Raw genomic sequence first — 26,875 nt, 5'->3', positions numbered from 1 at the left:
TCATACCTCTTGATGGATTTCCAACACAGCAGAAGACTTCCTGACTGTGGTTACAGTGTGCAGCCTAGACACAGGAGAAGGAAAATGTAACTTAACATATATATATATATATATATATATATATACACACACACACACACACACACACATACACATACTGTGTATGTATATCATAGCAGGCACATCTACCAAGAAGATTATATGCACAAGACTTGAATTAGGAAAGAAAATAATAATAATTCACTTTAAAATATTCAAAATCGGGGCGCCTGGGTGGCTCAGTGGATTAAGCCTCTGCCTTCAGCTCAGGTCATGATCCCAGGGTTCTGGGATCGAGGCCCACATCAGGCTCTCTGCTCAGCGGGGAGCCTGCTTCCTCCTCTCTCTGCCTGCCTCTCTGCCTACTTGTGATCTCTCTCTCTGTCCAATAAATAAATAAAATCTTAAAAAAAAATCTTTAAAAAAAATATTCAAAATCAAGAAATCCCTTGAGTGGAGCTTTCCAAAAACAAGTCACTTGTTCATGGCACATTTCATATGCCCCAGTGAGTTTCCCATCCTTAGAACAAAATTCATTGCCTCCCAATTGACCTGCCAGTCAGTTGGCCCTGTAAGTTACTTAAAAAGACTGTTCTTTATAAAGACAGCATTCAAACTAAGGTAGTCAAGAGAGGTTTATTAGAATGGCAACACCAGAATTTAGGGCTTTGTTTTCTGTTCCATATCGTTACTAAAATACCAGGAGAGTAAAATGTCTTGGTCCTTCCCTATGTACTCCCAGTATCATTTGATTACTTATATTGCATCTAAGATTGGCTGAGCACCTGAAGTCTGGTTCCCTTGTCACTCAGTGGTCTCTGTGTAGGTTGGGGGAGAGGCCTCTGACTAGAGCAGCACTCCCAATGTTTTTCTTTCCCAGGTTCTGGTTCACTGGTTTTCAACAATGGCTGGGTATCAGAACCACCTGGGAGAATTAACCAGTGAGACAAACAAATGAAACTTGGGCCAGTCCAGACCAGCTGAAGCAAAATCCCTGCAAGTGGGGTCTAGGCAGCAGTTTTTCAAGGTTCCCTACTTGACTCTAACCCATAGTCAGGGTGGAGAAGCACTGTTTATGAAAATACTGGAGACTATATCTGGATACCCAAATGGGATAAATAATAGCATTTCAAGATGGGCTCTTGGCCATATTTTTTGCTGCGGCTCATCAGCTTTTACTAAAATCTCAGGGGACCCAATTTAGGGGGGAAATATGAGTTAACTTTTAATGAACTATAAAAATTACTCAAAATATATTTCCATAATCTCATATTCAACACATTAGCTTTTTTTATCTGAATTCAGAATACTTCCCAAGGGGGTCTCCCATTATAAACAAATTCATTTCAGAGCTCAGAAGAGGAAAAAACAAGGATATCAATTAAAATAGGTTAATTTGATTGAATTGTTCTGGTAGTGCATTAACAACTCTGGACTGGCTTCAGACCACATTGCTTCATTCTATCCGCTCAATACTACCCACTTTCTTAGCTCCTTAATAACTGCGAAGATAAAAAAAAAAAAAAAAAAAAAATTTTTTTTTTTTTTTTTGCTTCTTTGAAAAGTTCTTCCCTGAAAAAGATCCTTCCAAAAATCAGCAACTCATGACACCTCTTCAACATTCCAGATTTGAAAATCCAAGGGCTCCTTCCTGTTTAAGTCCTACCACCTGCCTGCTTTCTACACTGAAAGCTCCAAGACTCTGGAGTGAGGAAACAGCACTTGTCTTCCTCCAGCAAAGTAATTGTTGTAGTTCACAGAAATGGCTAAGGGGAGCAGGTGAACTGAACCGATTCTTGCCTGGCTGGCTTCTCCAAAGGTCCACGGCCCCAAGTCACTGACTTCCTCATAAATTTCTCCTTTTCATTATTGAGCATTGAATATTTATGTGCTGCTCACACTTGAGAGTTAATGTACAGAACACAGAATCAGTCCACGGCAAAATTATGAGGTAGGGAGAATTTGCTGTCAGCCATTCCGGTCAAATTCCCATCACCTCTTTCAGAGGAAGGGATGCCCATTATCTTCTCCCACAACTGCTCTATGAAAAATACTCTCTCGAACCTGCATTCATAATAAAGTATTAATAGTTGATAAGGGCAAAGTGTTATTACTGCCAAAATAGATGCATTTTAGAATTTGAACTTATTCAATTCAACAGAAAAGGCATTAACCACCAACAATGTTTAAGGAAAAAAAAAAAAAAACAGTAACATTTGTTAGCTAGCCCTTTCCAAACACACAGTTGGTGTAATTCTTCCAGTTTCAAAAGATGGGTGTTTGCAATCAGTTCTTCTCGATTCTAGGCTCCTAGTAGTTCATTTTCCCAAAGATATGGAAAAATAAACCAAACACTGGTCTTGTACCTCTAAATTGTATATTTCTTCTCCTGTACCACAACAACAACAACGATATTTTTCTTTATGCCTTTTTATTTTATTTTTTTTCATTTGATCCTGTACCCTAGATGGTGAGGAACCTAAAGGTCAAAATATTTGTCAATGGCTCAAGCATAGGGAAAAAACATCTTCCTCAGCTAGTTCTACCTTTTGTTCTCTTCTGTTTCCTGCTTAATGAAGAAAAATAGTATAGAAAAATAACTACATATCTACTGAGTAAGAATTAATAGAAATCAGAGAATTCGGACCTTTTCCACACCCCTCACCTCAGACCATGCACATTCCACCATTAAGACTGGCCCTGCATGGACACAAAGCCCACACGTCATTCTCAACTCTTTACTCACCCTCGCCTATAGGAAAAATTGTGGCTTTCCAAACTCTTTTTTTCATTTTATAGCAGAAAGAGTGTAGATTGTTTCAAAACCCAATAGACCTGTTTAAATCTCTGTCCTGCTACTTCCTGGTTGTGTAAGCACAAACAGCTCACTTAACCTCACTTGCACCTCCATTTCCTTATCTGACAAAGAGAAGGTACAATAGGGGCCCCTGTGAAAATAACATAAAGAACCTACAGAGAGTAAAAATGTCACCTCCTTTCTCTCCTTCCTTTGCCTGCCCAAATCCTGTACTCATAGCTAATAGTAGAAACATCCCAAACAGGAGAATCTTTTCTGTTATAAGAACTTAATTTTGAATCAATGCCATGTGGAATCATGCTCTTGGAGTAAAATGGATTTGGTCCCAGATAAGAAAGAGTGAGAAATAGTGGCCTCTCAAATGGATATAGCTTCCTATCTTAGTTACTCCACAGTTAAAAATGGAATTAATTTTCTCATTATCGACCCATGACTCCCAACCCAACATATCTGATGACTTGATTTCAGGAATTTTGATGAACAGAAAATTCTCTTTAGGCTACTCTTAAGTGATGAGCTCTAACCCTAAAAAGATAGTATATCAGAATGGCTTGAACCCCACAGGATTCTGAAACAATATTATTCATTTCTGGCTTCTGAAATTTTACCTGAAGTCTTCCAAAGATTTCTTCTTAGTTGCTTTCAGACCACCAGTTTGGCAACAGGCAAATTTGTAATCAATGACCTGGTAAATGATGGGGTTGTACATTGCTGCTGATTTTGCAAGGAGGGTTGGCACCACAGAGAGTTGTATGGGGATGGAGTCTGGCCTTCCAAAAGCTGACCACACAGAGACGACGGCGTAAGGAATCCAGGCTATCAGGAAGCCAGCGCAAATCAGCATTGCTACCTGGTGAGGGAAATCAATAGAACAGAGTCAAGATGCCTGGTGGAAATGATGGGTGGGAGGAGGAGCAGTAGCCCATTTACACCCAAGAAAGTCTATTATTTGTCTATTTATCTTGCCGGTAGGAGACATTTTCTATGCGGACTTCAGAGATGTTTAGCCAGAAGAAGTTATTACAATGACTTATCTGATTTACCACATCCTATCCATTCTTCACTCCAGAAGTTGAATGTACCAAAAGACCCAAAGTTTAACCCTAAAAAAACTGTCAGATTTTACATTGGGTAGGAAAAGACGCTAAGAAGACATCTGTGCTCCTGAAATTTCTAGACTTCCCAACCCATGTTGTTGGAAAATATATTCCATTATATTTGGTACTAGACAGAAAACATGTTCACCATGAAGAAATTTTAAAACACTCATTTGCCTCAGAAAACAGAAGCTCTGCCCTTGTTGGAAATTTTAATAGAAATCTTCTTCAGAGATTTCTATTAAGTGTACTTCTTCTGGCTCATTTTCTCAAGTGTGAGGCTTGGATAGTGGAAATTCACTAGATATAAAGTAAAATAGAATCACCAAGATTTAACTATAGTGACACAGTGGCATAAAGCAAGACTTTTCCAGAAAACGCTTTTCTCTCTCACAAAATTATAATTACCTTAGGACCCTCTTAACTTTCAAATCAAAGAATAATTAGAAAGAGGATTCTTAAACACCCTCACTGGTTTCTCACCATCTGCGAACCAGTCCCTCTACTAATGTAGCCCTAATTAGTGCCCTGTAACTACATACCTGCCCTATAGATTATCTCATTTGAATTCAACAATCCCTTTTTACCGAGTGCTTGGTGCCAGACACAATGCCAAGTACTGCTGGGGACACCAAGACACCTTAGTATCCAGCTGTAGCCTCCTGGAATACAAACAACTACCGTAAAAGGAAGAATAGAATTTAAGTAACAGCACAGGAGGACCAAATTCCCTGGTACAGGGCAAATTCAGAACAGTTTCATGAGGGACATGGCAGACAATCTGCATGTTACAAGTTGAAATAATGGAATAGTAGCAAGATCAGCATGAGCAAAGGCACAGGTATGTGTGAGGTTTGTATAGAAACTAGCAAGTGCTTGCCCAGTAGCACGTATGCTATACCTGGAGCAATACAGAGAAGATTAGCATGGCCCCCGTGCAAGGATGACATGCTAATTTGTGAAGTGCTCCATATTTTTGAGAAAAAGAAAAGAAATCAGCAAGCAATTTAGTTTGGCTAAATTGATAAGGCTAGAAAGAAAGATAATATCCATGTATTATGAGTTTTGTATATTATTGTGATCGGAATTGTACTTAATTTCTTATGTTTTGAGGCACTAGTAGGTTTCCGAGCAGGAGACTTAATGAGAGCCATGTTTAGGAAGATTTACCTGTAAATTGGAGGTAGAAAAATCACTATTCATTCATTCAATCAAGAAGCATTACAAAGCATCTCCTATGCGCTTTGTGTCAAGGATAAAGCAATGAACAAAGCAGACACAGGTTGTTTAGGTTTGTTGAGGCAACAGGCTAAACAAGAAATGAAAGCGTTCTTCCTTTGAGTACTGACACTGGCAAATGAAGTCTAAGCTTTGGTGTTTATTTTAAACATGAGCTCTTCCAGATCTTTGTTAAGAAAGAGTGTACTAACTTCGAAGTATCTTTATACCATTATCTATTATTTTTCTGTAAGATAATGAAATGACATTCAGATTAGCACTCCATGCAGTAGACATCTGCTCTTGCAAATCCACCGTATGTCTTTCATTTCCTCGTGAACTTTAGCATCCACAGCAACCCTTCTCCTCCGAGCTGCTGCGTGGAGCCAGCATCACGTGACCCAAGCCTGACCAGAGGACCGCAGGCCTCTAGCTACAAGAACAAGAACAGGGATGGGCATTTGACTACAAAGAGCATCAGACTCATCTTCGTGATTTTATAAGGGATTTGTAGGAAAGGGGGAGTTTCCTTCTATCTCGGAGTTCCCCAAAATCCAGGAAAGATGAAAAGATGAATGTATCTGAGACAGGCACCACTTCTTCTGTCCTTATCCTCTTATTTAAGAAAGAAAAGAACAGTCTTCCCAATGTAAGGGTCATGACACGCTGGTGTAGAGGATCAAAGATAAGGAATGTTTTATTAGTAATAAAAAACAATATTTATTCATGCTTTTTTGTCTTGGAAATCCAAGTGGCTGAGTTCTTTTATAACAAAGTCGTTTCTGTGCACATGCATTCCAATTTGCTTCTGTGAAAGCAGAGCTATTGCACGCAGGGAATGGTCCATAGCCCTATTTGACCTGCGGAACAGCCTATCAGGAGGGTGTTTACCCTGAGAACCCCACATGTGTGGACTGTGTCAAGAAAGAAGCTTGGAAAATCCACCGTGTGTCTCGGGTTATGAAATTCCACCAAAGAAGTTCAAGGCTCATCTCTAAAAATTAACTGCAGCTGAGACACACCTCAATTATACCCATTTCACTCCATTTTCTAAATAGAGTCTAAGCCTCAAACAGATGAATGAAGTGAGCCCAGATCTCCTTCTAGTCTTGATGCCCTGTGTCAGGCTCCTGAAGCCCTGCTTTACAGTCCTGAGCCAAAATTCTTACCTGTGCTTAGTAGCTATCAACCAGACCCAGACCACATGCATTACTCCCATTCGCTTGCTTGCTTTTCCGCCTCTCTGCAGAGGGTTATGCAGGAGAAATTGTATTTCATTTGGTCTGTGTGACTTTTGTTTGTAAATGGAATGGTTGCCTCAAGGCTCAAAATGAGGGTCTTTTTTCTAAGTCCCCAAATAAACAATAACTGTATAAATAAAACTCGCTTTAACAGATGTCTGGGAACTTAACATAGCACCATCCTTTCTCTTTGGTGACTCATGTGATGATTTCACAGTATCTCAAAAGCTGTTTTCTGTGTTGCTGTCAAAGTCATTGACAAAAAATAGATTAGAATTTAGTCCTTAATATTTTCTAACATTCTACATATTTTCTACTTTTATGAGAGTGTGCAATGGGGAGAGGAAGGACTTCAAGCATTTGTATCACATTATCCTTTTTAAAAGGACATCAGAGGAATGCCTGGGTGGTTCAGTCAGTTAAGCCTCTGCCTTCAGCTCAGCGCATGATCCCAGGGTCCTGGGATCGAGCCCACATTGGGCTCCCTGCTCAGCGGGGAGCCTGCTTCTCCCTCTGCCCACTGTTTCCCCTGCTTGAGCTCTCTCTCTGACAAGTAAATAAATAAAATCCTTAAAATATTTTTTTAAATAAAAGGACATCAGAGAATTAACCATGCTATGGTTTTTAAACACATGGCAAATGAATAATCGTGGTTTTTCTGAGTAGGATAAAACTAAATGCCTTAAACTGAATGATTAGAAATCAAGTTTAGAGCAGAAAGAGAGATAAGAGCTTAGATCTAAAAACACTGCGGAATATTACTTATGTATTTGAAGTGAATACAAAGTTAACATGAGATTCATTTATTTTTTACAATCTTCTATTAAAATATACTCCACAAAACATTAGAATATTAAATATTAAAGGCATTTTAAAATAAACTCCATAGAAGTTACAAAACTTACGTTACACTCATTTTCCCAGTGCTTTCTGGTCAAAGTGGAACGTGTTTAATCTTTCATCAGTCTGTTCTTTCTTCATTTCTGAGTGTGTCCTCATTTTCATTTTCCAAAATTTCTATTCCAGATATCTTTAAACCAGTTCTAGCACAGACATCTGTACCTGTCAACTTTTTTTAAGTTGTTTATTTTTTAATTGTTCACTTGTACCACTGCCTTTTGGTTTACTGGAAAAGCAGGAAAATTTCAATTCTTAAATTAGGCAATTTTTTGTGGGAGGAAATTCACAGAATATGCGCTTTGCTTCTACAAAAGAATCACACATCTGCAACCCAGTTAACTTTAAATATATCTTTCAGCAGAGCACTAAGGGATATCAGTAAGTTCCAGCTACAGTTCAAGCTGGCACTAATTTAAGCGTTGCATAGGCAATATTGCTCATAACTGATCAATTCTAGTGAATTGATCAATTAAAGCCATAATAGAACAATGGGACTGAAAGTAAATTCTCCAAATTACGTAAGGCTCTGGGCCCAATTCATCTGAACCATTCCAGCAGATACGGTTTCCAAGAAACAAAGTCCTTCCCTCTTTCTGTGCTGAGATAGCATGGAATAGTACAAATATCATGGGTAGAGTGACTTGGGTTTGGATCCCAACTATGGTTCAACTCCACCGACCAGTGTGAGTGAGACACGAACCCCTGGTTCTCTAAGAGCTGGACTTTTAGTTCCTTGCAACAGGCTCCTTTGCTCAGATATGAGTAGGTCTTCAGCCGGTGTTCGGAGCTGTGCACTACCTTGGATAATGAAGTGGATGAGAAAAGGACATGGAGTTGATGTAGAAGCGAAGCTTACAAGGAGAGCCAACAAGATGGATTAAATTCCCCACCAGTAACAAGAGTCACCAAATCAGTAGCTAGACCACTGAAAACAACGGTATTGCAGTGGCTGGGATGAGACAAAGTCACAGGAAGCAAAATCACTCCATGTGTGCATGGAGAAAATGGCAAGGGACATACAATGGACCAGAACATAGGGATAAGGAGAATTGGTTTTCCTATCCTGAGTCTAGCTAGCAAGCATACAGATTTGCTCCCAATGAATAAAAAAAAGAAGAAGAAGAAGAAGAAGAAAAGAAAAAGATATGAAAAGATGATAATGCAAGAGTAAAGGCCAATCATGAGGCCACTACCCCCCACATGTGGGCAGCCTGCCTCTGACTGACATTACCAATGGCGAGGAGGAAGGGGGTGACTTAGCAACAGTGACCTATCTTCGTTGGCCCTCAGTTCCTGATATGTATAAAAATAAGGGTGATATTTAGCCTTCACACCACCTTTGAAGAAATAAAGTAATGTGACAACTCAAAGCAAGTCTAATTTGAGTTTCTTCCTTCCTTCTGTTTTATCAATAGAATGACAACTAAGGCCAACTGTCCCAGACCCCTCATCATGCACTTAGAAAGAAAACAATTCTGAGAGCTTTGTTGTGTCTACTATCGTGTGAGCCCTGGGGGTGATCCAAGTAGAAAATATTAATTTGTATTTGGAAAAAAAAAAAGAGACCTGGAAGAAGGAAGGGTCTGCACTTCCCCGCTGAAATTTTCTTGAATCTTAAAATACCACTCTTCTATAAACAAGCAAAAGCTGTGATTGAAAGGAGAAGATGTAAATCAGGTCGTGTCACTCTGTACATCTGTGTTGCAGGGTTTGGGTCTAAAACAGAACACAGCATTCCCCAGTGAGGCAGTGGCTGGCTTAAAGAACAGGAGATACAAATCTGTAAGTATCTGGCTCAAAAAATGAGGGAGGCTTGGTTCATTAAAACTGAACCAAGCCCTTAAAGTGGGGAAATTGCCACTCAGTGGGGAAATATACTCAGGTAGACAGACCAGGAGGTTTTAGCAGTAAGAGCTATTGTCACCAACCCTCAAACGATCCAACCAATCTAGCCGTTTTTATACAACCTGAGAGTTTTAGAAAATAACGTAGACAGCATTTAGTTCCCTTCCCCCACCTCCTCTCACAGGAGAGAAAACCAAGACCCAGCAAGGTAAAGTGGTTTACCCAAGGTGAATCAGTCAATATTCAGAGTTGCAAGTGACAGAAACTGACTTCAGCCAAGTAAGACAGAAAAGGAATGGGTTGGTTAGGACAGAGCATCCTTGGGAACACTGGACTCAGGACTGAGACCAAGCAGAGAGAAATGATGCCCAAACTGATGTCCCAAAGCAGCTCTGATGCAGAAACCACTGTGCTGCAGCCATGCCCCGGGGAGACATCTCCCTGCCCCTTTGCTGGGATCACTATCCCTGAGACCCACTGGCTGGAGCCTGGGGTCACAGCCATACTCCACCTACATGGGAATCTTGGAAAGTCAATGACTGGTCCTTCTGTATCTTTTAAATTAGGAGTCAGCCTTTGCTCAGACATATTGCCCCTCTGCTCCACTTCCCCAAACTCAAAATGTTGGAAATTCCTCAACACAGAAATTCCAAATGGAAAGGGGTTCAGCCACTGGCAGCCAAAATAAATAACAAATGTCAGCTAAGTGAGACTTTCAGTGGGTTCATGGCAAAAGTGGCATTTACCCCAATTTGAAATTCTTTCCTTCAACAAATATAGATGTTATATATATATATTTATTTATTTTATAGATTTTTTATATTAAATTTATGTTAACATAATTAATTATATAGTATATGATTTATTTCATATTATAATGTTTAATGCATCATTTTTGAAACTGTGCTATGTCCTAGGGACACAAAATGATTGAAATGATATGGTTGCCACTCCACAGGCCTTACTAACCAATGCTAAAGCCAGACACTGGGCAAATAATCACAAAAATAAGTGTGTAATTATAAATTAATTATAAATTATGGCCAGTTCTAAGAAGAAATTATAAAGACAGCATTGCCCCATGATGATAGGAAGCTCTGAATTCAATTTGGGGAATGCTTTTCTGGGAAGTGGCATTTAAGCTAAGAACACTTATGAAGAACCAGAGGAAATGAATTAATTGGTTTAAAAAATAAAAAAGCAATGCAGCTCAGCTTTCTCACAAACTGCCCTTAGAGTCCTCCCAGGGGTTCTCTGAAGATGAACCTCCAAGGATAAATTAACTGGATGGCAGTCAAAGAGAGGAATCACAGGAGGAAAGCTGAGATTTACATTTATAGTTTTTAAAAAGGCTTCACCACCAATGTGAAAGAACAAAGCAAAACAAAATGCCTGCCAGTTATAAAAGGGACAGAGGAACTCAAGCCAGGGGTCAAGGGACCACTTAACACTCATCAAGGTAATTAGATTAAATTAATCTATCCAATTATGTATTCATTATAGCAATCTTGATTAAACATCTAGTAGGCATCAAGCAGTGAGGCTCAGAAGCAAACAGGACATGTAACACTTGAGTTCACCTACCTACTACTTGCAAAGAAGGACAAGGGTGTGGCTCAATACAGTGAACTTGTCAAGTGCTCTGATGGCCTATTGCAGAGGGACTTAAACTAGCCAGGGGAGATCATGAAGGTTTTTTGGTGGAAATAAAGGAAATTAAGAGAAATCCAGATGCCCAAAGGATCTAGACACTGCTTGTAGACATGGAACCCATAGATAATCTATTTGTACTAAATGAGTAAGTATTGGGTACTAGTCCATACAACATCATAATATTTGGAAAAATTAGTCTATGCATCTGGTATTTTCTTCCTGTGACTCCACTGCCCTCCTCATCAAAGCAGAAGGAAGAGTGTTCACTGCATTGTGTGAAGATTTTTTCAAGGAGAAATATCCAAAAATATAAAACATTTATTTCTCAGCCTTGTGAGTTTTAAAATAGAAATCTGAAACTTACAGAATGGAGAATATTTGAAAGAAAGGTGTTTTGAGTATACAAAAAATGACATCGAGTACCCACAGCCAGAAACATGAAGTGGACCGTTTAATTAATCTTACTCAATGGGAACAATTTTAGAGGGATGCACATGATTACAGGTTTCCCATCCTACATAGGTAAAAGGGTCTACAGCTCGAAGGTGAGGGAGGACCTCAGAGGAGCTGGTAACTGACCTTAAGAAACTGTCTTGTTGCTACTCCATGGAGCAGAACACAGGGGGCCAGGGATGATGCTGAGGGAGCAAAAGACCCGAATGCATTTAGGGATCTCAGAGCAAAAATTTATGCCTTGCTTCACAGGGTCCCAGCCAAGCTCCCAACATACTGATGAGTTGCAGTCAAAGGACAGGGAAGTAGCTGGAATTGCTGATGAACCTGAAGAGGGTTTCTGGTTGGAACAAAAAGGATGCAAAGTGACCCATAACAACTGGTGACTGAGACTGGGAAGAAACTTAAATATCTCAGGAATATCAGGGGCAAGACATGACAGCAATCAAACCAGGAACCCCCATCCACTGGCACCCTGGGATTATAAAAGCCCTCCTAGAATTTATACATAGCCCTGGGAGGACAAGGAAGACCTCAATTCAACAGAATTTATCCTGATTGTTTAATATTAAATTTGTTTTACAAAGTTAAATGCAGGCAAATGAAAATGAAATGATACTGAGTCATAGAAACATAAAGAGAATTTTTCTTTGCGTGTTGGTCTTTATTTCTTGGGCTTTTTTTGCATACCTCTGTTGGCAATCTGTGAAGTATCAGCCTGGTACAAAAGTTTACAAAACCGTCATTCTTAAAAAATTAATTCAAGGGAAAACTTCAAAGTAGAGAGCTATTTGTAGGTGGAATGTCAGTTTTCGGGTGGATAAGACCAGACTAGCAAAATATAGGCCAGATAATAACCCAGCTGGAAATCATTAGAGTACCCAGAAAAGTAAATGATTTTGACCCCAGAATCCAAGGAGGTGACCTTTAAGTAATAAGCTTTTAGACCAGACAATTCTAAAAGATCAGAAGCACCAAGTGAATAAGCAGACTGTCAATCCTGAGAGGTAGCTAAATGGAGAAAAAACTCGCTAAGACTATGAAAAGGTCCAGTGTGAGGTTGTTTTTACTTATTTTTACTCAGTAGGGAAAAAATCAAGACCAAAATTAAATGGTAATTGAAAACATTTTAAATTTAGCAGAGAAGATGCCGAAATAGAAAGTTGTGTTTATCAGTGTGTGTTGAATTTTGATTTATGTTTTTTGCATAAGTGTTAATAATTAGAAGCTTTTTATATTCAGGTTATTTTAATATAAGTTTTATATATACAAGTGAGATACAGACATACTGTATGAAATATAACATATAATATGCCATATAGACATTAATATAATACAATGTCATTTAGTATATGTCAGAAGAAGACGTGTATAAAATAAAATCATACACATAAATGCCTATAACTTTTCATTTAACATCTCTTTTGTTAATCTGGACTGGGTGAGCCTTGTTATTTGACCTATACAGTCCAGCCTGTGTCAAGGAGACTGATAACCACAAAGCAAGTTAAATGGTGTGTGCCAAGTTTCACCTTGTATGCATAATGAGCTTTAGAATCACTCACTAAACAAATTACCCACTGTCCAGAATACACAAAGAACCAGCTGCTAAGGTATTTATAAAAGCTAGCTGTGGGTTGAGTTAGGCAATTTAACTAACAGGAGCACAGATGATGAATAACACACTCAGAGAAACTGGAGAAGGCCTCATGGAAATAAGGATCTGAACTCATTGATCAAGACCATCAAAATGTCTTGAGGCTAACACCATTGGAGGGCAGCAAGGGAGAGGAAGTCATATGACATCTCAGCAGCTTCCTGGTATGCCAAACTGTAGGATGACAAGGTAAATTCAAATCCACCTACCAGTGTGATGGACATCACATCCTTTGCATGGACACACCTCCATAAAGTATTGAGAAGGAATATTTTTATTATTTTTGCATTCACCCTGTTCCTAGAGCAGTATCTGGTTCTGAGTAAGGTTTGGGTTAGATGTAATCCAAATTTAACGTGGACTGATTTATTTGGATTAATATTTTTTTTTAAGTCACAGATAAGAGCTAAAAGGAGAGCTAGAAATGAGCTTAATTCATGACCTTGGATTTTATGGAATGTTTTTTCTTGGGTTTTTGTCCAGGTAGAACTGCTCTATTATTAGATTATGAGTATAGATTTAGAATACTGAAGACTTCCTTGGAGCTTTCTTCTACTCAGCATAAGGTCAGCTGGAACCATCAAGACTCTGTAGCTCACCCTGTACAACCAAGAGATCCTTGTACCATCTCAAAACATCTGCACTGTGCAGAGAGGAATATTACTAAAACGAAGGCCCTGACTTACTAGAAGTGATCTCAGGTCTGAAGGGAACTGTTACTGTATAGTCCTGAGACAAGTGGTCTTCAAAGTAGGAAGTAGCGTGACGGTGCGGTATCAATGGTATGATTGATTTAGATACCAGAAGGAATGGTTAGAACTTCGATCTACATTTATTTATTTACTTATTTATTTTATCTTTAAAAGTAAAGTAGAAGTTAGGGCATGCGAATGTTAATATTAGGAAACAGTTGGATGGTATTAGCTGCATGTCATTTATGTTGAGGTATATCCTGGAAAATTCTTTTTTTCAATGTAAGGGTAAGACAAGATGATGATGGAAAGACCACTGTCTTATACTTTCCCAGAATTTCTAAAAGTTATGAGAGAATAAGGAACTACAGTTTATTTAACACCTTCCATGCACCAAATGATAGAATAACATATTTTATCTCATCGAATCTCCACCACAATCCAAGGAGATAGATGTTACTATTCTTGTTGCACAAGTGAGAAAATAGAGATTCAAAGGTCTGGATCACAAACTGGCAAGTGTTGGTGATGGAATGAGAACCCTAGTCTATTCTCAAATTGTGTGTTCCTTTCCTCACATAACAGTCTCTAAGGAGCTGTAAATTCTGAAACTAGCATTGACCAAGGTACTCGACCATGCAGAAACTTCTCTTGTATTAAGCAAGTTTCCCATAGGATAGTAGATGTGGTAAACTCTTACTCTGTAACATGAGCTGACAGAATATTCCTAACCACACCCACCAAAGTCCATACAAAAAAGTACAAATACTGGGAGGCATTTTATGATGCATAAAAGTTACTATTTTTATGACTTAAATAATTTTTGAGAACCAAGAATATCTTATTCAATAGAGAAAATAAGCTTCCAGTAGATCCACCGTACAAATTCAGTAGATATTAAAAGTGTGTGTGTGTGTATGTAAATGAGAGAGAGAAACAGTGAAAAGAAATATTACAAAGGTTTAGATAAATAATAGCAAAGCGCAGAAATACATATAGAATACAGATTCTAAGTTCACCCAGTCCCCAATATTCCCTATCCTCTTTTCCCTATGAGGTTTTAATTGATTAGAAAACCCCTCTGTAAATTATTACTGTAATTACCTTGGTCAGTTTCATTTCCAGCACATGGCTGCTATGTATCCGACTGTCGAAATGAGCTACTTCTTTAGAGGAGGACTTAACCTTAGCAATGATCTTCACATAGGAGAACACAATCACAGCCGTTGGGAGTAAGAGGCAGAAGAAGAGGATGTTCAGGATGAAAATCTGGCCACCCACGGAGGCCTGGGCCAGCCACCAGTCCAGTGTGCACGAGGTTCCAAAGGGCTCAGGTGCGTAGTCCCCCAGACCTACCAAGGGCATGGTGGTCCAGAAGGAAGCATAGGCCCAGATGACTGCCAGGCAGATGTAGGCGTGCTTTCTTTTCAGCCAAACCCCTGGAGGTAGAAGAAAAGCATTACCGGGATGTAATCTGCCCTACACCCAAATACCTCCCCTCGATATGTCAAATTCCACATCCAAAGAGTTATTCCATTGGATTCTGGGAGAAGTGGTCAGACAACTGAATTCTGAGGGAGAGTGGAGTGAAGGGAGAAAAGTTCCAGAGCATGGGCCTTTTTCCAAGCGAATAAAATCAGAAGTGCTTTCACAGGGAAGGTTTCCATAGGCACGCAGGAGCCTTGGGAAGGGTAAGTGATAAAAGCTGAGGAAAGGGGACAGTAGAAAGAAGGATGCCAAAGACAATGAAGGAAGGATCTTAAGAGAGCATCCAGTATGACCTTTGAGATCCTATCCAATACAAGGCCAATTGGTAGAACAGAACGACCAAGCCCCCAAAAGCATGTATTATTGGTTCATCCAAGGTGGACTCCTTCGGGGAAGGTGAGAACTGATGACACATTGCTTGCACCTTTCAATACCCTTCTCCCTAAAAGCTTTCATGCCTCTCATCTCATTCATCTTCCTAAACACTTGTCAGTGGAGGTCAGTGGGCCACAACCATGACTGAGTGCTGAGATATTAAAGTGACTGATCCTGCTTCATGGGAGCAGGTTTTGAATCTTCAACCATGACAAACACAACAGTCAAGCTCACACAGCCATACCAAGAGAGGTAGAGAATCTAGGTAGGTTGCATCATGTTCTGCAAATGTAATACTGTGAAAATACTTTCAGGAAAACAAAAAATGAGCTCTAGGTTTTACAGAACTAGTTTCCATCAACAAAAAGAGAATTCCAAGAAGAACTGGTGTAGTCATATAAAAAAAGCTATAGAACACTACTGATCACTTTCCAAAGTTTACCATAACCACCCAAGACAGGGAAGCCTGATCTAATGCTGCAGCCTGCTTGTGGAATTACCTCCATACTCCACTTATCATCTCAAAAAGAAAGGACCAGAGAAGCAAATCCTTACTGCCTTGGTTTTAGAGTAGCAGACAAGAAATACCAGGACACAGTCAACAAAAGCCAAATGGACTCTTCAACACAGACACAAGGCGTGCTTCCGCTCAGAGCCATATGTAGTTTAGGAAGTCAGTAGGGTCTACTTTTCTTGTCTCTAGTGTTTGACCTTCTTCATGTACCTTTTCTAGATGCCCACATTCTTAGCAGTAAAATGGTGGAAATAAGAATACATTGCTTACAGGTTTTGATAAGGGTTCAAAGAAATAATGCAAGGCCTGATTTGCAAACTACAAAGGACTACATTAACACAAATTTTTACTCCTATGTTTGTCTCAGCACTAACAAGAAATATAGATTGTATCTATGCTCTGTGGTCTCTCTCTCTTTTTTTTTTTTCCAAATACATGGCATTTTGTATCAGAAAATTCAAATTTCTCAAGCCCAACCAGAGAGAGGTAACAATCATGTAGCCACAATATTTATCAGCTCCTGATTATCCATCATAATGGATAAAACACTGGCATGGATAATCACATATATTTAGGGGAATGTGCATACGCATACGTATAAGCATTTACGGTTAGGGTTACTTGGCGAGGTGTTGTATACTTACATTCGAGTATGGTGAAATGCTGTCAAGTACAGGAGGGAGTAGATTAGTAGATTGGTTCTGTGTTGCTCCAGAAGTCAGAACTAGGACCAATGGGTGGAGGTTACTGGGAGGCAGTTTTGTCTCAATATAAGGAATAACATTGTAACAATGAGAGCAGACCAATCAGAGAATGGGCTGCCTTGTACAGTAGTAAGCTCCCCGTCACTGGTCACTGGAATTATTCAAGAAGAGGCCAAATGGCTGTCTGTCAGGGATGCCTTAAAACAATTTATCACATTAATGGGAGCAAGGTCTCCATGTTCCCAAGCGGTCTTCTAATTCCAACATTTTAAGACACTGTAGATGGTTGAATCATGAGTCAAATCAAATGGTGAAACCATTCTACTGAGGTTCAATCTTAAAAGAAGATGGAAATACATATACAGTTCCCATATAGAGTGACGCCCTACAGCGATTCTGGGGGTGGACAGTACCACCTCTTTAATGGACACCAAGCCTAAATTCAAGGCAATATTTAAAAAGCAGTGACATCAAGGTATTCCTCAAATATCCCCAGGAAGCTGAAATTCTGCCTTCTCCTCTATTTATGATCTACTTGATGTGACCAAAAATAAGTTGGTAGTAAGTATAGGACTCTGAAGTCATCCAGGATATACATAATTGAACTTTTTTTATATATTTTTGGAAATTCTGTTTTCAGTTATTTCCATTGGAAGTGTTAAGATGTTTAGAAAAAGATGGAAATTTAAAAAGATAAAAAATGAGTGCTAGTTTGCGAAGATGATAGTCCATGACCTTACCCTCCCCTGCACGGTTTCCTTGGAGTCTGGGACTATAAACTTCTAAATATAAAGGAAAAGGGATGTCTGGGTGTCTCTATCAGTTAAGCATCTGCCTTCAGCTCAGGTCATGGTCCTGGGGTCCTGGGATTGAGCCCACATCAGACTCCCTGCTCAGTGGAGGGTCTGCTTCTCCTTCTCTCTCTCTCCCTCCCCCTGCTGGTACTCTCTTGCTCTCTCACTCAAATAAATAAATGGAATCTTTTAAAAAAAAATGCTTTAAAATAAAAAGGAAAATTCCACCACATTGAGAGTATGAAGTTGACTTGATGATTCCCACCTCAGGCTCCAGGCCATCCTCCATCTCCACGGTCACAACTGTTCTGATTGACAGATTAACAAACAGAGCAGCGTTTTCCAGAGGGAGCGGATACTATTCCCTGGGCGCACCTGGTTCTCAGTATGAAACAGAGGGACCCAAAGTCTTCTCTTTGGGATTCAGTAAGTTCCCAAAACCCCAAGAAACATGTAATCAAAGTTTATTTTTAACATGTTGTGATTATAAAACAAAAGAAAAAAACCCCTTGAGCCTGAAAACTTTTTTATAGCTGGCTCTCCCCTTATCAATGCTTCTAGTTACTCATCTTCCTACCTACAATACCACAATAAGTGTGTTGACTGATATTTCTGCATGAGTCCTTTCTTGTCAGCACCTGCAGGGCTCTCTAGCTTGGAGCTGGAATTTTTGGAATTCCTCATCTCTGAAATCACAGGGAGCCTGAGGCGTAAAGGAGGAGGATCAGAAACATTTTTCTTATAATTACACTTACCATGTAGGGAACAAGCTAAAATATCTTGGGCCTGACATCCTTTCAGTGCATCTTATTTCTTTGTTTGCATGGCAAAACATGGTAGAGGCTTACACAGATTATACAAGGAAATGATGCTTGCCAAAATCATTGTAGCCAAACACCAGACATTCCTATAAAAGTAGTATTAAAAGAAACCTACATCGACACAGGTTCAGATTTTTAAACTTAAGTTAGAACAAAATAGGCTCTAAGTAGAAATACTCTTGGTCTCTTAGGTTATTAGCAATCTTTGTTCATTACCTATCGGTACAATATTTACAGTCTGACAATCCACTAGTTTTGACTATCGGAGAATGAGAAGCCTTCATACTTACCATACGATAAATAGCAGATTTTCAGATACCGATCCAGGCTGACAGCAGTCATGGTGATGAGACTTCCACAGCCAAAGAAAAATCCAGCCCATCCGTACCAACGGCAGCCAATCCAGCCAAACACCCAGCGGTGACAGAAGCAAGAGATGATCGTGAACGGTTTGCCTACAACTAGAGCGCCAAGCAATTTGTCAAGGGAAATTCCCTCTAGTTAAAATTACCCACCTGCCTCAACTCACTGTTGAGTCATATTCTATTCAGACAAGAGATAGCTATTTTAGTTAATGTTAGGTTTAATCTGATTGCAACCAGACCCAGATTTCTGGGATTTAAACTATTCCTCAAAACAATAAAACAAGACAAAGTCAGACAGGGAGACAAACCATAAGAGACTATTCATCATAAGAAATAAACTGAGGGTTCCTGGAGGGGCAGGGAGGTTGGAGATGGGGAATGGGATAATGGGATGATGGGCATTAAGGAGGGCATGTGATGTGATGAGCACTGGATGTTTTATAAGACTGACGAATCCCTGGCCTCTACCTCTGAAACCAATAATACATTATATGTTAATTAATTGAATTTAAATTTTAAAATACTGAATTGGAAATAAATAAATGAATAAAGAATAATAAAAAAATAAACTATGCCTCAGCTTCTGTTAGTGTTTTTGTGTTTTGTACTTTCTAAAAAAAAATTCTTCTACTCTAATTCAAGCCCCGCACCCTTCATATTCAGCTATTATATTTAATCTTCACCCTCCTGGAAGGGAACATGCTGAGGAAGCTCTTCATGAGCTCTGTGTGATTGATCTATCTATCTTTCTATCTATTTATCATAAGGCTCCTTAAATTTATTTCCTTAGGAAAACCAAGGAACTGATACTCAGAGGTGCCAGCCCTGCCCCATCCCTCCCAGGTGTATCCCTTCTTCAACAGACAGAGGTACAAGTTACAGGTTCCTATTAGTGCAGTCAGGTAACACGTATTTCTCAAGTGCCTTCTGTAAGCCAGACACACATCTCCCCTAGTTTGTTTAGTTGTTTAGATAGCGCGTTTCACACTCCATCCTTCTGGATTGTGCACCCCCCTATTAGGGCTCCCTAATCCCAGTGGCCTAGCCCGATTGTCAGTGAGGAAACTGAGTATAAAAGGACTATTTCTTATTCAGCAAATAATCATTCAGTGCCTCTTATGTAACAACCACAGAGCAAGGTGATAGAGGTCAAAGTGGAGGTCGAGACTGACAAAGGTATTTTATAGTAGAGGGTAGATAAGAGAAATACATAATTTATAATATAAAATATGATACTATGGCATGATAGTCATTAGTCCTGAGAGAAAAATGACGTGGAAGGAGATAGATAGTAATTGTTGTTTTATATAAGGGGGTCGGGGAAGACCTCTCTGACAATGTGACATTTAGGGAGATGTCTAAATCACCGGTAGAGATCGCAAATAAATGTCTAGAGGGGAAATATTCTAGGCAGAGGAGACACAAACTCAAAGCTTGAGCTAAGTGTCAGCTGTGTGGGTGCTAAAAGCAGCAAGAGACAAGTGAAAGTGACTGGGATGGAGTGAAATTAGTGTCTGTTGTGCCTGGGACTATTTTAAGCTTCCTTCTGGAATGGAACCTTTGGTAAACCTTTGGAATGTCATTTAGAATGCCTCTCCCTTCTTCACTTAATAGGATGGTTCTGAACCCAGCTGCACACCAAAATCACTGGAAGAGTTGTTTTGTTCTCCTTTGTTTTTATTTTACTTTAAATATCAATTTCCAGGACTCTAACCTCCAGAAAGTCTGATATAATTTATCTGGAACAAGCTCAGGCATCAATATATTGCAATATACTTTTTCTTTCTTTTTTTTTTTTTTTAAGCTCCCCAGGTGATTCTAATACACAATTGCAAGCCACTGGTATATAAACAACAAATATTAATTATATAGATGAAATACACCTGGTCTCTACCATGTACTTCAGGGTGCTTAAAATGGAATATAGCTGACCAAGAAAAAAAAAATAGACGAAAATGTTTAAGGTTTATTGGACTGGAACATGTATTAGAGACACTCATAGTTGAGAAATGATCTGGGTTCATCAGCAAAAACTATCACATGGAAGAAAATGCCTTCTTGCTGAATTACTCTGAAGACATAGGCAGAGTAAGGAGGTGGTTTGTGCAATTCTAGAGCAGGTTTGATTGGTGGAAAGCATTTTCAGTGTATCAGACCAACTAAAGACATTTTTATTCAAGCATAGACTAATTCAGCCTTAAACATGAATCTAGTATTATTCGGTGGTGAAGGATGTGGATGGAAATGGCAGGTTTCAGTCGAGCACTTTACGTTCAGTACCAGGGAGAGAACCGATCGGGGTTAGCTGGGAGAGGGGACCCGGAAAGCAATCATTCATGTTGCGACACCGCCATCGTGTGGCCATTTATAAAATGGCAGTCATTGTGCCGCCCTGCAAATTGCCTGCGGTTCCTTTCAGCTGTTTTCATCCCAGGAGGCCTGACACAATATGCTTCACTTAATGTCGGTGTGCATTTCCGATAAGAGCTCTTGATATTTAAGCCTGTCCGTACTGAGTAAAGCCCCCCAAGCAACGAAGACCAAGCAGACCCTCAAGGGCCACACATCTGATGGTGATAAACAGTGATTCGATAGGTAGAGGCTTCTTTATTGAGCCTTGTTTTTGGAGACTGGCATTGGCAGAAAAATCCATTTATAAAGGGAGAAACAAATGTCAAAAAACATTTTAAAAGGGACGTTTTAGATGGGAAACTGCTAAAAAGTTTCCAGTGGAAAGAGGAATTGCTGTGCACTGTTCACACTCAGTTTCCCCAATTCTAGTAACTTAAGACCATACTCCAAACAACAGGATTTGGGATTCAAAGACAAGTTTGAGTGTATTTAGACAACCTTGGGACTTTATAGATGAAAGCAAAGGGAGGCTACTTATCCAAAATCATTTATATTTATAAAAATGAATTACAAGTAAAGAGAAATTTTATTCCAATTCCCCCTTGGCGGGGTTATCAGAGAAGCCAAAGAAGCAAGAAATAAACCAGTGGTTTCCAATTTTGCCTGCACATTAACTTACCTGATAATACCAACTTTAAATATCCTGATGCCCAGGTAATAGTCTCAACCAATTCAATAAAAATTTCTGGGTATAAAACCCAGCCATGAAGTTTTTTGTTTTTCTGTTGTTGTTTTGTTTTGTGTTTAAGTTCCCCAAGTGGCTTTTTTGTGCATCCAATTTCCAGAACGACTGACCCGGAGGCTTTCTATGCTTGCAATTAGTCCTGAAGCCACACTTCAATGTACCAGCAGGTCAGCTCTCCCATCTTCCTAAACTCACCTCTCAGACTGTCTCTGCCCATCATTTAAGCTTCAAGACCTAGCCCCTTGGTGTTTATTTTAACGGAGTCCCCTGTGTGTGGCGGGGGTGTAAAGGAGCCCAACACTGTGATCTGTAAGTTTCTGTCTTCTTTTTTATACTTTGAGGCTCAGCATTAAAAGGTATCATTCATCATTCCAAATTGTCTCCTTGGTATCTAACATGCTCAGCACACAGAAAAGACTCAACGGATGCTAAATGGATGAGCTCTTTAACCTGGCAACACTCCGTTGACTTACCACAACCTCTGTAAAGATGACTGGTGAAGGGAGGAGTGCAAGGAGGCAGGGGAGGGATGATCTCTGAGCCAGTGAGGACTTTAGAACGGAGCACAGCTCAAACCCCCCAAAGAAGAAATGGCTGCAGTACCTGAAATGCCCAGATCACAGATTGCTAAATTGATAGTCATTATTTCCGCAGGTCTCAGCTTCTTCTTTCGTCTAGAAGACATATAAAGGACATACCCGTTTCCAAATGTGGACAGAATCCCTACAAGGAAAAATATAAATTCCCTTCGTCAGCACTAGGATTTGGAGTTCACTCAGATATGAAACACTTCTCAATTTCAAAAATGGACACCATAGATTTAGAGGGTAGTGAGAGGACTCTAAATAAAAAATCTAAATTAAGAAGATGAAGTAAAAAGCATGAGTCGCGAGTGACAGGCGAGGGATGGGTTGCCTCCAAAGGGATAGGAGTCAGGGATTATAAGACTGAACTTACCCAGAAAAAGGAACTGCTAACTTCCCAGTGAAGCTCAGGAGGGGTGGGAATCCCCATGGTCAGTTCTTGTACTGGCCCCCAGGATGGAGTATTTCCTCCGCCATTTTTACCGAATATTGGCTCTATAGAACTCCCTCCCTCTAAGAAGCAGGGTTAACCCCTTGGCTCTTGGTACACGCTGAAGCTGAAGTGACCCCAACCAGACAAGGTGCTTTCACTATCACTGTGGACTGCTGAGGGAGCACCAGCATTCAGGAGAGGTAGAGGCCAGACTGGGCTGGCATAACCTCCTGAGAGGAAAGGGTCATCTCCTGGAGACACATCTCAGGACATTTTGCCTCCTGAGGACACATGGACGCTGGGTGTCTGCAGCTACTACTGGACTAGGTATTAAGGGGAAGTAGGTGACAGTGGATAACATGGGCTCTCCCCTCCCACCAAAGGGAGAGAAAGTGACCCTCAACCCACCAACCTACCAATAGTGGTATAAATGTGTTCCCACTTTTTTATATCCTTTTATTAATGACTGATTGGCTTTGGCATTACAATACTATTCAAAAGTTCTTACAAACCCAGTTTAAATCCAAAAAGACCCAATCCCTACTGACTTTAAGAAAAGAATACACCTACTTCCATAGCTTAACATGTAGAGTAGATTTCTTCAGGAATTCTTGCTTCATAGTGTAGCTGTGTATAAATGAGAATCTGGTACAGCTGCCTTTAGTAGTAAGGAATAAGGAGAGTATTAACAGGAGAAACCCAGATTTTTCTATTTTAATTTCTACTTCTCCACCACAATTCATTTTGGGGGCAAGGAAAGAAATGTGTGTTTCGCCTGACGGTATGAAACCACCAGGAATGAACTGCATTGTGCTTTTAGGAAATTATGAATCCCTGGGGTCAGTGCTGCCTAGTGGTCTGTTAAAACCTCTTTCGATTTCTTAAGACAGAAGAGGAAAAATAGAAGAGATTACGGAGTTCTAGAGCAAACCAACTAACATGAAACCTGTGTCTCAGTCAAGGAAAACAGCTAGCAAGGCACACTGGGAAATTCATGTGAAAACATGGCTTAAGGAATTTGAAACAAATGCCTTCTACTTTGTATTCAAGAAGTTTGAGAACAATAAGCATACATATGTAATTGATACACAAAGCTCCTTTAAATACCCTGTCTTCCTACTTCTCTTTCGAGAATATTGATTTTCTTACTCTTCCTTTCTTAAATTATCTTTATTATGTTTCATAAGGCTTTACCCAGTGCCCAAAGCATTATCAAAAAATAGTCAACTCTCTGTGAGCTGCCGGCAGATGATTCTCAGAGACAGTTGTAGGGGATTATCAAGAGAATGCAAACATTCTTGAAGATAGTTAAAGGAAAGCAAGATTAAGAAGCTAAAGGCTAAAGGCAGGGGTGGGGGTGGGAGGGACATTTTTTGATTATCAAAATCCTGAATCTTTCTAGGAATACAAAACGAGGGAACCTCACTTATAAACTGTTAATCTACCAAGTATCTATAGTAAAAGAGTTGAAGGGTGGGTATGGGTCTCTAATGTACTTCTCCTCTATTCCAAACTCAGATGTATCTTTTCATCCTCCAGTTTTCCCAAAGACTTCCAGTATTTAACGAAACTCACCAAGAATATCATTCCACTCTGTTCCCTTAAAAAGATATCTGGGCATATCCCCATACCTATCCTAGGAGGGGTAAGACCCAGACATAGCACCAAGTCCAAGACTGGGTCTAGATGAATCCAAATCCCTCCAAAGGACCCTGGCCTCATCCTGAATGACCCTTCTGGAACACGTCTTTGGCTCCGCTCCATCTCCCTGAGTCATCTGATGTTCCCTTTGTTTGGGGACTCTTTGGGGACCTATTTTTCTAGCTTCACCTCAGCCATGCCCATTTGAATCTGACTCTGGATTTTCCTTCCATCCTCACATGCAACAAGGGAGCAATTTTCCTGATCCCCCTCCTCCCAGCCTCGTTGTCTCTCTTCCTGAGATCTCCCATGCCTGGGCGGGGAATGGATGTGGGATCCCTCTCCCTCTTTTGTTTATCTGGAGTGCTCCTTTTTAACTCAATTCTTGCAACTGATTGAGATAAATTCAGTTTATAAGATGTCAATTTTTCCACTTTTTTTGATAATTGGAAGTACTTCTGTTAAATGAAAATGCAGTGTGGGTTTTACTACCAGATAGTCCCTGTGCAGAAAGAGACTTTGCCCATTTTGTTCACTGCTGTATTCCCAGAAACTTACAGTGGCAAAGAATGAGCACTCCATATACACTTGTGTTTGAAAGGACGCGAGAGTCCATTTATAAGAAATAGAATTTAAATCAGTGTCATAATTGCTAATCATAAAGCCAAGGACCCAGGGAATCCCTTTGCAGTGAAATTTCTGATTCAATCTCATCGATTCCTTTTGCCTCAAGCACTGACCATAGAGGTATCTCCAGACTTTTCTAATGATATTTGCTAATTTCAGGAGGTTAAATGAAATTCTTAGCCCGTAATAAAGAGATGAAAGAGAGGGAAGGAGGGAGAGAGAAAAGGAGAAAGAAAGATAGGGAGAGAGGGAGAGAGAGAAAACTTGACCCAAATCTGAAAAGATTAAAGGCAGACACACCTAAAGACATAACCCACCTGTGCACTGGTTACCCAAATTTAAAACAACAGTTTTAAATTTAAGAAGTTTTATGCTCAAACTCTAATCGCCTAGACTAATGTTGTCCAATAGAAAAACAACATAAACCAGAAATGTGAGCCATACATATTTCAAACTTTTTCCAGTAGCCACATTAAACAAAGTAAACATAACACTAAATTCACTTTAGTGATATATCTAGCCTTATACAGGCAAACATTACAGGTTTGACGTGTAGCCAACTTGTTTTAATTAGTCGTGAACTATCTCGCAATATTTTTGCTAGGGCTAAGTCTTCAGTGTCTCGCATATACTCACACTACAGCACCTCTTTTGGATGAGTCACGGTTCAAGTGCTCGGCAGCCACACGTGGCCATGGCATTGGAGAGCATGGTCTGGAAGCAGGTGCACCATGTTTTGGACCATGCACAAATTTTTGACCCTGGGCTGACTCTCATTTCATTACCAATATGTTTTTTCAACTCTCACCAAACTCACTTAGTAATACCAACATAGAACAACTCTCCTTTCGGTGCAGTAAATTTAGTGTGTCCATTGTGACCACAGCCCGGGGACAGTTTCCTCAGTTGTGACAGGAGGAGGCTGAACTAGGAGATTTCTAAGGTCCGTTCTGAGCCTATCATCTTATGATTATATTAAAAGCATTTTATTATGTAAAAGCACTCTATTTAAATAAGATATCATTATCATTAGTTTTGTGATTCAGAAGACAAACCTACTCTTAACGCAACCAATATAGTCCCGGGATAAATGATTTTGCTATAAAACTTCTTTGATTTTTGAGGGAATAGCCATCACTAATAATAAGGATCACCAAGTCATTTCTATGAAACACTCACTGAACCCTGCAATGCGGCCCCCATCTTCTACCTTCCTCCCACTCTCCACCCCCAGTCAAAACATCTATGTAAGGATGTGAATCCTTGTGCATAATCAACATATTAGCCTCTGAATTTTCTAGCTGCAGCATTTGCACAGAAAAATTAAGGAAGCTTACCAATTATTGTTAAGTAAAAGCCAGCAACTAGATCCGCTTCCCAGGAAAGTTTGGAAGCAAAGGGGTCCCCTTCTCGGAGGTAGTGTGGCAGGTGCTCATCCTGGGGCAGGGCAGTGTGGTTTAGTGCCATGCTGTGCTCAAGCGACCAGGAGTCTGGAAAGCAAATCAGTAGAGATGGCAACAGACCCGAATGAGCCAACTTGAACCAGCTCATAACCATGCCCCCCGCTTTTACAGTGAAAATGCAAGTTTCCAGGGCCATGCTTGGAAATTCCCTAATTAAAAAATGGTGGGTATCTTCACACTTTTCTTCAACGACCCAAATATGTGAGTATTCAACTATTCAGTGTGCAGATTGAGTATCCACGCCTACATTAAGTCATTTCTTTATCATGCTACTTACTCTCTTGTGTCACTTCACCCCTCCCTTGGGTGAATAAGACATTGAAGGCCACACCCCAACCATTTTACGTTGCTTAGCA

At 39.9% G+C, this 26,875-nt stretch overlaps 1 protein-coding gene and 1 non-coding gene across 2 annotated transcripts; one reads left to right on the top strand and one right to left on the bottom strand.

Moving 5' to 3' along the window:
• On the bottom strand, positions 1 to 26,523 carry OPN5 (opsin 5). Its single transcript, XM_044237476.1, has 6 exons — positions 26,394 to 26,523; positions 22,375 to 22,494; positions 18,600 to 18,770; positions 14,718 to 15,052; positions 3,466 to 3,707; positions 1 to 64 (listed from the first exon to the last, which is right to left on the bottom strand). The coding sequence occupies exons 1-6, from the start codon at positions 26,521 to 26,523 to the stop codon at positions 1 to 3; spliced, it is 1,062 nt and encodes a 353-aa protein (XP_044093411.1).
• On the top strand, positions 4,827 to 4,932 carry LOC122897638. Its single transcript, XR_006382576.1, has one exon. It is a non-coding gene; the product is annotated as a U6 spliceosomal RNA (small nuclear RNA).
• Positions 26,524 to 26,875: the final 352 nt, after the last annotated feature.

This window comes from Neovison vison, chromosome 1, assembly GCF_020171115.1.
Source record: "Neovison vison isolate M4711 chromosome 1, ASM_NN_V1, whole genome shotgun sequence".
Taxonomy (NCBI): Eukaryota; Metazoa; Chordata; class Mammalia; order Carnivora; family Mustelidae; genus Neogale; species Neogale vison.
Note: the sequence above shows the minus strand (reverse complement) of the source record. Positions and strands in the feature narration are given on the sequence as shown.